This window comes from Neophocaena asiaeorientalis, unplaced genomic scaffold (assembly GCF_003031525.2).
Source record: "Neophocaena asiaeorientalis asiaeorientalis breed wild unplaced genomic scaffold, Neophocaena_asiaeorientalis_V1.1 scaffold689, whole genome shotgun sequence".
NCBI lineage: Eukaryota > Metazoa > Chordata > Mammalia > Artiodactyla > Phocoenidae > Neophocaena > Neophocaena asiaeorientalis.
Genome location: NW_020175666.1, coordinates 2319120 through 2332887, shown reverse-complemented (window position 1 = coordinate 2332887; position 13768 = coordinate 2319120). Strand labels below are relative to the sequence as shown.

Genomic DNA, 13768 nt, shown 5'->3' with positions numbered 1-13768 from the left:
TGGAAAGATTTCATGTCACAAAGATGTGAATTCTTTATAGCATAATTGCCAGGTTCAATAATAGATAGAATTTAAATTAAAATCTGAACGGACTTTTCCATGGAAATTAACATGGTGATTCTAAAATGTACGTAGAACAATAAATAGTCCAAGAGTAGCTAAGGGATCCCAGAAGAAGAAAGAAAAAGAGAGGAAGGTACAGGAGGATTAGAAGGAGGAGGAGGGCTTCCCTGGTGGTGCAGTGGTTGAGAGTCCGCCTGCCGATGCAGGGGGCACGGGTTCGTGCCCCGGTCCGGGAAGATCCCACATGCCGCGGAGCGGCTGGGCCCGTGAGCTATGGCCGCTGAGCCTGCGCGTCCGGAGCCTGTGCTGCACAACGGGAGAGGCCACAACAGTGAGAGGCCTGCGTACCGCAAAAAATTTTTTTTTGGGAGAGGCCCGCGTACCAAAAAAAAAAAAAAAAAAAAAGAAGGAGGAGGGAGGGAGAAGGAGGAGAATAAAAGAAGACAATATCAACAGCAAGAGCAACAACTAGGCGAAGGGAACTTGCCATAGTAGAAGTCATTATCAAGTTGCAGTGGTTAAGGTGGTGAGGTTTAGCATAGAGATAGATCAAGAGAACAGTGACCCAGTAAAATAGTCAGGACATGTGGAAACCTGATATATACAGAGGTTGTAACAGAGAATGCATATATATATTACAACAAGGTCAGGAAGAATTCCTTCAATAAGACACCAAAAGAACAAATGGCAAATGAAATACATTTGGCAATAGTAAACCTAAGTCACTGTTATTCAACTGAAGATACAAAAGATAGTGGAAAGATATTTGCAATACATAAAACCAACCAAAGAGCATCCAAAATATATAATTAATACCTGCACATCTGTAAGAAAAAGACAAACATTCCAACAGAAAAGAAATATATTAGCAGAAGACAGATTCCTTTTCCAAAAGAGGCTACATGACTTCTACCCTATAAACACAAGAAAAAATGTCGAACCTCATCAGTAGTTAGAGAAATGCCAAACCACAATTAGATAGAACTTCACACCCACCAAAATGGCCAAAAAGAAAAACATTGGTTGATAACAAGTGGTGGTGAGAATGTGGTGCAATGGGAACTCTCACGCGTCACTGGTGGACGTGTAGATTGTCATAAACGCCTTAGGAAACAATTTGGCATTACCTGGCAAAGCTCAAGGTGTGTGTGTCCTCCATCTACCTTGCAATCCCATGCCTACTTGTTATCTAGAGAGACTCTTGCCCACGTGCAGGTGCATGGGGAGATAAGTATGTTGAGGGCAGCATTGTTTGTAACAGCAAAATATTATAAACAATGAAATTTTCTTCACCAAGAAAGTGGATAAATTGTGCCATGTTCATATAACAAAATTAATGTCATATAATAATACAGTACTATACCAATGTGAAAATGAGGACACTGGATCTGATGCCAAAACACAGTGCTGGGTAGATAAAGCCCAAGGTAGGCTGTGATGCAAAGCATAATAAATACCACTTCTCTAAAGTTTTAAATTTTGCAGGAAACACTCCCTGTTGTCCATGATGCTCGGAAGTTTTTAAAAAGTAAGGGAATAGAAAACAATCTGGAAAACAATGTCCTCTGGGGACTAAGGACGGAAGTGAAATTGGGGATGGGGACACAGGTGGCTTCAACTATACATTCGCAGTGCTTTATTTCTTAACCCTGAATGTGAGTACTTGGCTGTTTATTTATTATTACCCCTATCCTTTATAAAAAATATCTGGTCCTTAGATACACAAAATTAGATTTTTTTTCATAATCGTGGTTCAAGACAAACTCCTTATACCTGGCTTTTTTGTTACATTTTTTTCTCTTTTTAATTGAACTCACTTTTAAATAATACAGTGAACCCCTGGTGAACCTATCAGCCAATCCGAGAACTGGAAAAATTAGCAATAATTTGCATGTATCTATGTGTCCATCCCTTATCCTGTGCCCCGCCAGCCCCAGAGCTAGCCACTACCTGGAATTTATTCCCTTGGTTTTTAAATTAATGTTATCATTAATAATAGCATATTGTTGAGGTTTTATGCTCTGGAACTTTGTAAAAAGCATATCCTGCTACAAGTAGTCCCCTGGAACTTAATTTTTTTCCTACTCAACATTCTGTCAGCGGCATTCGCTTTCAGTTCCCGCTGGCTCCTAGCGGACTCTCTCCTACCAGGTGCTTCTCCTAAGCCCACCACGTGGCTCCTATAGTCTGTTACCCTGAGGTTCCCAGGCAAACAACCTGCAGTAGATAGAGTCCCTGGGCCCGCACATCCTTAGCGACCTCAGGAAAGTGACTTCGCTCTCCCAGCCTCAGCTCCATTGTGAGTGAGAGTTTTTTGAGAATGAATGGAGACAATGCATGTTGATTTCTCAGTGACTGCCTGGTCAGTTGACAGTGCTCAGTATACACTGTTAGCTCTTAGTATAATAATCACTGTCATTGTTATTCACTATGTGGGCACTGCCCTGTGTTCTGGACGTATTTAATAAGCTAGCATATCATTGGTCAGTGAGTAACTTTTTTCAGTTCATTTGTATATTAACTGAGGGTGGCTCATCGGCTCCAAGAAGCACAACTGCTAGTAGTGGAATGTGTGGCCTTCGCTATAAGCCCTTGAGGGTGACGCTATGAAATTGGGCTTTTTCCTTCTTTTTCTTCCCTTTCTCACTAAGACCACCAAAGTCTGGCCAGAAGTAGAGGGAGAAGAAGGTGAAAACTGCAGTGGCAACTTGGAATAGAAAAAAGCTTGAGCCCTGGCCCTAACCTGGGGAGGTTAGAGGAGTCAGGAGGACGGTTCAAGTGGTGGCCCAGGTGTCCACAACCCTAGAGCTTGGGCCCCTCCCAGCCTGGCCCCTCCCAGATGAGTACACCATAGTTTACTCATTTTGTTGAGCTCCACTGAAGGGGAAAATGCATCAGCTCAGCCAATTCCTCTTGTTGAGAATTAGATTAAGCTATTTAACCGCTTCTTATGGCAATATTCTCGTATGTGAAACCCGGTCTAAGAATGACACTGCTTTCGTGGGGATAAATTGACACAGTGTAGGTTAAGGACCTCATACCATTTTATAATCTCTATACAGATGTCTATCTATCTATAGACATAATTACATATATGTATATATGTGTGTGTGTATATACATATACACACATACATATGGCATGTAGGTTCACTTCTGTTCATTCAGTTTTCATTCATTCAAGGGGAAAGTGAACTTCTGTTCTTTCTACTTGAACTACTGTACTTTCCCCCTGAATGGATGAAAACTGAATGCATACAAAGAAAGGCAAGTCTGGAATAAAAATAAGGAGATTAGGAAATTGTACTCGGGAAATTTATAAACAGAAAAGGAGATGAAGTAACAGGCTGGGTCCAGTTGTCCCTGAACAGCCTGCCCTGTTCATACCATTACTGCCACACCTATTGATACTTAATTACTGGGACGTGCGTCTGTCATACACAGCAGCTCTTGTGGGCAGAAAGAGAATCTCATCCCTAGGTTACCAGCGGTGAGCTCACCAGAAAAGTCCAATATCACAAGGAAGGAAGCCCACACTATGGGAGGCAGTGGTGGATGTCTGGTTTTATTAAAGTGTCTGCTTCTTGAGCCCCTACAGCTCAGTTTCCTCTCTGAGAACCTCATCTCCCAAAGGCAAGACATTTGTAACTTAGGAGATGTGAGCTATAATTAGAAAACCTTCCATCATCACCTTCATTATCAGTCTCTGCTTTCATAGCACTTGTGTTCCTAGAGGGTGGGCATTGCCCTTGTAGCATCTGGTCCTCACAGCAGTGCTGAAAGTGAAGATACGAGAGGAACACTCACACAGAGAGGTCGAAAGCTTTGCCCCCACAGGCATCCTCTGTGGAGCTATCTATCATCCTACCTCCTTTCCCATCAATCCAAAAAAGGTGTGAGGCAGCTTTCCAAAATCTCCTGAATTCTGAAAAACAATTTAACCCTTGAGGCAGTAGATAGGAGGAGAAGGGGCAGGTGGCTGGTGCAGCAGCGATCGTGTCGGGGGGAGGTGAGCTCACCCAGTGCTCCTTAGAAGTGAGCAGCTTGTGTGGCTCCGAGCTTCCTGATGAAAGCAAAACCAGAAGCAAGTTCTTGGTCCTAAGCCCAGACATATCAATCGTCCCTGTAGGCAGTACCTTGATTGCACCATCCCACTAAACAACCCCCCTTGGATAATAAAAGTAACAAAGCAGTGAAACGACAAAAGCACAGGAATCCAGAGGGACCCTGGAACAAGGACAAGTCTTGAGCATCTTTCCTAGATGGTAAACCTTGCCTGTCTCCCCACTAGGGGAGGTAGACGAAGCTTCTTGATGAGGAAGGCTGAGCTGTCATTTCTCTTGAAATCTAGCTCAGTGCTGAAGCAGGCCCCAAACTTGACTCATTAGGGAAGTGGCTCTTGATGGGCAGAGAGACTGGAAATGTGAATTGCCTGCACTTGGCTAATGACTGTAAAACAATAAGGCTATGACCATCACAAAATGTGTACCAGCAGAAGGAAACTGATAAAGGCAGAAGATAGGAGCAGGCATTATTTAAAAATACAAAAGCAGACAACAGTGGAAGTTGAAGAAGCAGAACCTGCTCCTGTCTTTAAAAGTCTGCTACTCAGCAGCTATGTCTCAAATTTTCTCTATTTAAAAACTGTATTTATTTTTATTTTATTTAGTTTGTATTTTGCTTCTCAATTTTGATTATAAAATTTTTTTTTTGCTTACTGAGTTTAAAATTGTTTTATAGGAAAAGTTATTGGTTTTTTTCTTTTAATTTTATTTATTTTTACTTTTGGTTGCTTTGGGTCTTCGTTGCTGCACGCGGGCATACTCTAGTTATGGTGAGTGGAGGCTACTCTTGGTTGCGGTGCGTGGGCATCTCATTGCAGTGGCTTCTCTTGTGGAGCACGGGCTCTAGGCACGTGGGCTCAGCAGCTGTGGCTCGCAGGCTCTAGAGTGCAGGCTCAATAGTTGTGGTGCACGGGCTTAGTTGCTCCGCGGAGTTGTGGTGCATGGGCTTAGTTGCTCCGCGGCATGTGGGATCTTCCCGGACCAGGGCTCGAACCTGTGTCCCCTGCATTGGCAGGCAGATTCTTAACCACTGCGCCACCAGGGAAGCCCAAAGCTATTGGTTTTATTCTTTATGATTTCTCCCATTACTACATTAAACTTAGAAAGAGTTCTCCTGCTCAAGAGTTTGAGTTTTTATTTTCTTGAAATTGTTCTCTAGTTTGAAACTTTTATATGTAACTTTAAAATTCATCATTAGCTTTTTTTTTTTTTGGTATAAAGTTGTGGAGTGGTGATGTATTCAAAATTATTTCCAGATTCTTTACCAGTTCTCTGTTGAATAGTCTTCCATTCTCTTTTGATTTGTCAAGTCTTCTTAAAGACACATTATTATAAATTACTGAAATAGGATAACCCTATTTCAGAGTTATCCTGTTTCAGCGAGCTGTGTCTATTTTTAGTAACATGCCATTTAAATTGCTATAATCTTATGATACATCTTAATATCTGGTATGAATATTCACTCTCCCTTACTAACATGTTTTAACAATCTCTTAGTCTCACTTTCTTCTTGTCCTTGTTGTCTTCCCCCTCCTCCCCCCTCTCTCTCTCTCTCTTTCTCAAAATCTTCTGTTCCTTCTAATTGAAAAGTAATTATGAAATTTGCGAGTAATTTAGTTTCCGTCTTATTTCTGTCAATATGTATTTATTTATCCTCTGCCTTTTCCCCAGTCAACATTATACCATGTGTATTTCACATATCCTGGAAAACTATTCAAATAATTAATTGGAATGAATGCTAATATCCAACTCTATGGAAATTCCTTAATTTAATTAGCCGTACTAAATAATGAACATGTAAGTCATTGGCAGAATTATTGCCAACAATAATAAAAGCTTTATTTCAGAGTTATCTATTCTGTTTCACTGAAAGATGAACACCTTTGTACATAATTCTTCATCCATGGTTTTATTTACTTAATATGTATTTTATAAATGGAACCATTGGCAACATTATTAATTCTTTTGATACTTACCACCAAATTGCTTTTCTAAAGAGGTACAACAGTTTATATCCCTATTGCAGGGATGTTAGAGTTCCTAGGGTTTTTTTTTTCCCCCAACACTGTATGTTATTATTTAAATAAATTCACCAATTTGGGAACTGGAAAATATCTCATTTTTTAAAATGAGTGTATATATTATTACAAAAAAGTTTGAAATTTTTCATTTGTTTATTAGCCATTTATATTTCTTCTGTGACTGTCTATTTTTGTTTATCCTTCATTTTTCTAAAAACATTTTGTGTTTTTCTCATTGTTTTGAAAAAGTTTCCTTGTTTTTACAATAAGGACATTAATCTTATGTCTCTGTGTTTACTCATCCAGATCAATTTTGAAGATGTTTTGTCAATTACCTTCTCCTCACCTCTCCCCTCCCCCACAAAACAAGATCATTGGGATATTTTTTTATCAGAATCTCAATAAAATTATAAATTAAGTTTTGGAGAATTAACATCTTCTTAATATTTAAATTTTCAATCCAAGGAAATGATACAGCTTTCCACTTATTCTTTTACATCCGTGTAAACTTTCTGTAGTTTACAAATAGGTAAAAAAATTTCCTTTAAGATTATTCTCAGTTATTTTATATTTTTATTGTTACTATGAAAGATATTTCTATTATGATAATTTCTAACGGCTTATTGCTATATATAGGAATGCCATTACTTTAAAAAGTATTTATCTAATGTATAGTTTTTTTACTTAATACTCATTCATACAGTACTTTTTAGTTCATTCTTAGTTTTCCAGTTAAATGAGGATCAACTAGTGTTTTTCTTCTTTATTAATACTATTTAGGTTTATAATTGTATTTCATATTTTGCCAGAATTTTCAAAACAATGTTGAAATTTTAAAAAGGAGCCTTCTTTTTTTGTTCACCATGTCAGTGCTATTCTGATACCTATCTGGATTCTTCTTTCTTTCACCTCCTTGGCTTGGGAGTTGTGATCTTTTTCAATGCTTTCTTTTTTGGGGGGTGGGTCAGATAAAAAAGTATTCTTAGCGTCTGGCATATAGCATCCTCTTAGATTTGACAGATACATGTATTTGTGTGTATATAGAATCCTACATACACAATTACATATTTGTGTTACGTGCTCTGAGTGTTTCTGAGAAGCCTGGGTAGATGGTGATGCTGTGAATAGAAACTGAGACCACAGGAGGAACAGTAGGTTTGGAAAATGATATCTACTGATAGCCACAAGGATACTGAAGCTCAGTCCAGGATCTTCTCAAAGGGTTTCCTTTTGCAGGATGGGACAGAACTCATATGTTTTGACATGTGAGACATGAGATTGAATTGACAGCAAACTCAATGTGAGTCAACACTAAGATGTAGGTGCCAAAAATAATTATAAGGTTTGAGCCGCATACACACAAGCGTAGGAGATGAGGATAATCACTGCTGCCTGGAAGCCTGTTACGTGGCTGGCGCTATGCTAGCTGCTCTCACACACGTGACTTACTTTGTTTGCGTGACAGTTCGAAGCGTCATGCTTCTCCCAGAGAGCGGAACAGAAGCTTAGTACCTAGAACGAGGCAGAGCAGGGCACGTGCCACAGTTTTCATGCAGTGTAGGTGAACTGATTGATAAACCCAGATGTGGTCGGACATGGTATGGTTAAGAGTCGGGGAGCCAGTCACTGTGTTGTATTATGGTTAACTTAAGGAGCTGAAATTTTAAAAATTATAATTGGAGGACTGTTCCCTGCGAGGGCAAAAACAACCAATCTACTACTGTGCTATTACCCACTTGCAAGATTTCGGTTACCATCTGTATGCCAATAATCCTAAACATTCATATCTCCAGTCTGAGCTTCCCTTGGGTATCCTGTAGACAGGCAGCTCACATTCAGTCCCGGGGTGAGAGTTTCCCAAAGACCTCTTGGTAAGCACTAAATTCAATCATTACGGAATAATTTTAATTACTATTTTAACACAATTTACTGAGTGCTTATTATGGACCAGCCACTGGACTAAATGTTTTGTATTCATTACGAAATGAATAGTTGAATTTTCCCACTAATCTTACAAAGTATATATTATCCCTATTTTGTAGATGATAAAACTGAAATGATAAAACGGAGTCAGTAAATGGTTAGAGTTGGGTTCAAACCCCAGGTTTATTTGGCTGTAAGTGTAAGTGTGACTTCCCCAAAGTCCTCCAATTCCCTTTAACTCTGTTTCAGACTTTTTCAACTCCATTCGCACCTGATTTCTTCTTTCTCTTAGATCTCCATCAGTCATGTTTGTGTGTGTCAAGAACTTTTATTTTCATATTGAGATAAAATTTATATTTAGAAATATTTATATTTATGATTTTATATTTATTTAACAAATGTATTTAACAAAATTTAGCACTTAATATGTGATAAATACTGTCCTAACTGCTTTACCAATGTTAGCTCAATCCTCACAGCAGTCCTATGAGTAGGTGTATTGGTGTCCTAGGGCTGCCATAACAAATTGCCACAAGAGAAATTTATTTTTCATAGTGTTTCTTAAAGGCAGAAGTCTGAAATCAATGTGTCCTTAATACCGTACTCACTCCAATGGCTGTAGGGGAGGATCCTTCCTGCCTGTTTCGGCTTAGGGTGGCTCCCAGCATTCCTCAGCTTGGAATGCATAGCTCCGGTCTTTGCCTACATCTTCACACACCCTTCTCCTCTGTGTCTTTCCCCTTCTCTTCTTTTGTAAGGACACTTGTCATTGGATTTAGGACCCACCCTAATCCAGAGTGATTTTATCCCAAGATGCTTAACTTCATTACACCTGCAAAGACCCTTTTTACAAATAGGATCACATTGACAGATTCTAGGTAAACGTATCTTTGGAGGAGGGTACCCATTCAACTCATCGCAGTAGATGTGACTATTGGCTTCGTTTTACAGATCAGGAAAAGGACACAGAGAGGTTAAGTAACTTCCCTTAGGTCTCGGGCCTCTCACTGTTGTGGCCTCTCCCGTTGCGGAGCACAGACTCCGGACTCGCAGGCTCAGCGGCCATGGCTCACGGGCCCAGCCGCTCCGCGGCATGTGGGATCCTCCCGGACCGGGGCACGAACCTGCGTCCCCTGCAGCGGCAGGCGGACTCTCAACCACTGCGCCACCAGGGAAGCCCCATAGTGTTTCTTAAAGGCAGAAGTCTGAAATCAATGTGTCCTTAATACCGTACTCACTCCAATGGCTGTAGGGGAGGATCCTTCCTGCCTGTTTCGGCTTAGGGTGGCTCCCAGCATTCCTCAGCTTGGAATGCATAGCTCCGGTCTTTGCCTACATCTTCACACACCCTTCTCCTCTGTGTCTTTCCCCTTCTCTTCTTTTGTAAGGACACTTGTCATTGGATTTAGGACCCACCCTAATCCAGAGTGATTTTATCCCAAGATGCTTAACTTCATTACACCTGCAAAGACCCTTTTTACAAATAGGATCACATTGACAGATTCTAGGTAAACGTATCTTTGGAGGAGGGTACCCATTCAACTCATCGCAGTAGATGTGACTATTGGCTTCGTTTTACAGATCAGGAAAAGGACACAGAGAGGTTAAGTAACTTCCCTTAGGTCTCACAGCTAGTGAGCAACAGAGCCATTTTCTCCTCTTACCAACTCCCAGGGCCTTTGATCGTTCATTTCAAGGTCTCATCTGCAGGCATGAATCTCACCCAGATATCTGCAACATTTGCTATTGGCACTCAGCCCAGCCACCTGGACTGGTTCTCATTTTATACAGGCGACCTCCAAACATGGACCTGCGTACCTAGTCAAGCTGCGGAACCCCTGGGGAAGAGTGGAATGGAAAGGAGACTGGAGTGACAGGTGAACTTCTGAGACTGGCTGGGAGGGGTGAGGACGGGATAGGTAAAGGCTGCAAAGGAGGCTGCCTTTGGCACACAAATTCAAATGCGTGCTTTTGACATTTTCACATATGCATTATCACTTAATCATTTTTACAGATGAAAAAATGAAGGCTCAGAAAAATAAGTGGAATCTTACTCCTGATAGAATGTACTACACTCTATTTATTATACATTAATAAAGAGAATTGTCGGAGGGACTGGGTCTATGTGGAAAAATGGCATCCAAAGATTTATATAATTTTTTTTTTTTTGGGGCTACGTTGGGTCTTCGTTGCTGCGCTTGGGCTTTCTCTAGTTGCAGCGAGTGGAGGCTACTCTCCGTTGCAGTGCTTGGGCTTCTCGTTGCGGTGGATTCTCTCGTTGTGAAGCACAGGCTCTAGGCGCGCAGGCTTCCGTAGTTGTGGCATGTGGGCTCTAGAGTGCAGACTCAGTGGCGCACCGGCTTAATTGGGCATGTGGGATCTTCCCGGACCAGGGCTCAAACCCGCGTCCCCTGCATTGGCAGGCGGATTCTTAACCACTGCGCCACCAGGGAAGCCCGATTTATATAAATTTTAAAGTGTTGTAGAAATATAGCATCATAACGTTGTTGGTAGTGGTTTGTTTAGGAAAACAAGTGCTTGTCTTTGAGAAAAATGACGGGTGAAATTAATTTTGGTAGCTGTGTGATCTTAGGCAAACTTTTTAATTTCTTTGAGCCAGATGTGTGATGAGGATTAAATAAAATGATGGGCTTTATTCCATAGTGTCTAAGCTGCTGTTAGTCTCATCCAGAGTAGTTTTCATTTTAGATATTATATTTTTTAATACTAGAGATACCATTTGAGAATATCTTTCACTTTTCTCTTCATCATGTCCATAGTTCCCTTTACATCCTTGAGAACATGAAGCGCATTTATAATGGGTGTTTTAATGTCCTTATCTGCTAATTCCATCATATCTCTCTTATTTCTAGGTCTGTTTTTACGTGTGGTCATGGATCATTTCCCGGACCGGGTCACGAACCCGTGTCCCCTGCATTGGCAGGCAGACTCTCAACCACTGTGCCACCAGGGAAGCCCATATACATAGTGATTTTTTATTCGATACTGGACATTGTAGATTTAGTTGCTTAGGGATTATTTTGATACTTTGAAGTTTTCTTTTAGGACAGTTCCAGGAAAACTTTTAGTTGGGGCCTAACTTGACCCCACTACTAAGGTGTAGACCCTTTGGGTTCTCTACTAAAGACCCCATGTATACTGTAAGGTCTTTTGACTCTGGCTGGTGGGAATTCAAATGATTTCCAGCCTGGTGTCAGCTCTGGAAATTGTTCTGTGTATAGTCCAGTCTTGTGGGATTTCATTTTATGTATGGACAGATTTTATTTTAGCCAAAGACTCAAGGGAACACCTGTGAAGTTCTCTGGAGGTCCCCTCCTCTTGGGCACTTTCCCCAGCAAATTCTAGCTGTCTTGTCTCCCTGAACTTCAGACTCTGTCTCTTCCACTCAGCAAGACTGCTGGGCTCTTTGTGGGTCCACTTCCCTGCGTCACTGTCCAGGGAATTAGTTTCAGGCAGGAGTCTAGGCAACGTTAGGGCTCACTTTATTTGTCTCCCTCCTCTTGGGGTCACAATTCTGTGCTGCCTGCTGTCTAATGTCCAAGAACAGTTGTTTCTTGTATTTTGTCGCATTTTTAGTTGTTTATAGTGGGGAAGTGGTACATGAAAGCCCTACTCCTTTGTAGCCAGAAACAGAAGTCCAAGATGATGGGCTGTGGAAAAGAACCCAATAGTAACATAGGTTCCAATGCTAGTTCTGACATTTAATAACTTTGTGACTTCAAGCAAGTGACCTAATCTCTTTTAACCTCAGTTTCCTAATCTCTAAAATGGCAATAAAAATCCCTACTTTGTAAAGTTGCTGTTAGCCTTAAATGAAATAAAATATGTCAAGAGCCTAGCCCAGAACTTCGCTCAGAGTAAGTGATGAATTAATGTCACACGTTGCTTTCATAATAGAGGATGTGAGATGTAATTGTCTGCAAGCAGTATGAAGATGAGAATAAATAGCAACACTATAGAGCATTTACTGAAGAATTTCCTGCATGTCCCTCTCAATCCTTTCCTTCCCCATGAAAACATCTCTTTTCTGTTTTCAGCTCAAGTATGTGGGAGCTACTGAGCCTCAAGGAGAAGATTCTGCTGCTGAGGAAAGATGATGATGGAGAATTCTGGTATTTGACTCAGAGACTTGGGGCACATGCCCTGGCTTACATTAGGACATCCATCCAGCAAACGTTTATAGGGTGCCTCATGTATGCCAGGCATACATGAGATCAAGAGAGATCAAGAGACAAGATCTCTTATACAGAGATCAAGAAGACCCTTTAGGGGCTCATGGCCTAGCAGGGCAATCAAACAGTCACAGTCTCTGTGATGAGAGCAGAGACCCCTGGCATGGAACTCAGCGGGTGCTCAAAGCAGAGGGTGGGTGTGGCCACTGCCTCCTCTCCGACTTCTGTTTCTTGCCGACTATAAACCACCGCACCTGTGCTCTCCAGAGCAAAGCAATACTACCCCCACCTGCCCCGAAGCCTCTCACCCCTTTTTATGAAAGGCCACCAGACACCCTGAGCTGACGCTGCTTCTGGGTGTCTGACATGAGACCCACCTGTTCCCCGTTCCTTCCACTTTTCACCCTTACTATTAACTCCCACGCTGTCTCTTCTCTCCCTGTACCCATCCTTTTCAGACTGCTGTGTCCCTTTCGCTCTTGAAGTAAGTGGTCATTGAACTCAAGAGTCCTGCAAATACTATTATTTCTGTTTACAGATAGTAAACTGAGCTGGTTCAGACAACACGCCTTGGGGTACAACATTAGCCAACTGGGGCGAAGATTTTTATCAATTGATGATGAGGAACTGATTTGTGCAATTCTTATTGAACATGTGTAAATCAATTGACTAGCTATGAATGCCCCAATTCCACTTTATCACCACCATCAGTGGCCCAAGAACATCGCCCTCAGGTAGCCATTGTTGGAGGCTGCTTCCAGCCACAGGGTGGGGTTTCTTGGTAGCACCACCTGCCCGAGATGGACCCTCACACTGGTGCATCCAGCCCCAGTCTCATGGGTCCAAAGCCAGCTCAGCTCTGCATGGGGGTGTGGAGGCTGGAGCCCTGGGTCCAGCAGATGGCTGGGATGCCCATTACTTAGTTGCAGCCTCCCTTCTGGTCCTCATGACTGGATGTCATCTCCTTCGTCCTCTACACAGGATGACACTGCAGGACTTTAAAGCACATTTCATGCTTCTGGTCATCTGTAAACTGAGCCCAGGCCTGCTGAATCAGGAGGTGGTCCAGAAGTGGTCGTACACCATGCTGGAGGGGAGATGGGAGAAAGGGACCACGGCTGGTGGCCCGACAAAGTCACCCTGAGGTGAGCCTGTGCACAGGAGACAGGGGCTCTTGGGTCTAAAGGGGCAGCTTCTCCAGGCAAAGGTGGGGCTGCAGACAGAGCCGCTGCCCAGGGCCCCTGGCTGAAGGTGAGGGGGCTTTGCTGGCCAAGCTGTGTGCGCTGGCCCCGGGCTATGTGAACCAGGAAGATGGGGCACCTTTGTCCTAATTTGCACCAGGGCGTAGAATTCTCAGTCAGGCTGCCTACCTCTTGGGGGTGTATCTTTCCAGAGGGTTCCCTTTCCTAATGGGCACCAGGCGGCCACAGGCGCACAGGCATAGTAGAAGGTTGGGTCACATCTTTCTGTGGTTTTAGGATAAGGTCACTGATATGCTGAAGTAA

At 42.2% G+C, this 13768-nt stretch overlaps 1 protein-coding gene across 1 annotated transcript in view; it reads left to right on the top strand.

The window, feature by feature from the left end:
* CAPN14 (calpain 14) overlaps nt 1–13768 on the top strand; it is a 29924-nt gene that overhangs the window by 1628 nt on the left and 14528 nt on the right. The window contains 3 exon segments of the mRNA XM_024731519.1: nt 9798–9947; nt 12129–12203; nt 13245–13408. Of these exon segments, the coding sequence (XP_024587287.1) occupies nt 9798–9947; nt 12129–12203; nt 13245–13408 (389 nt within the window).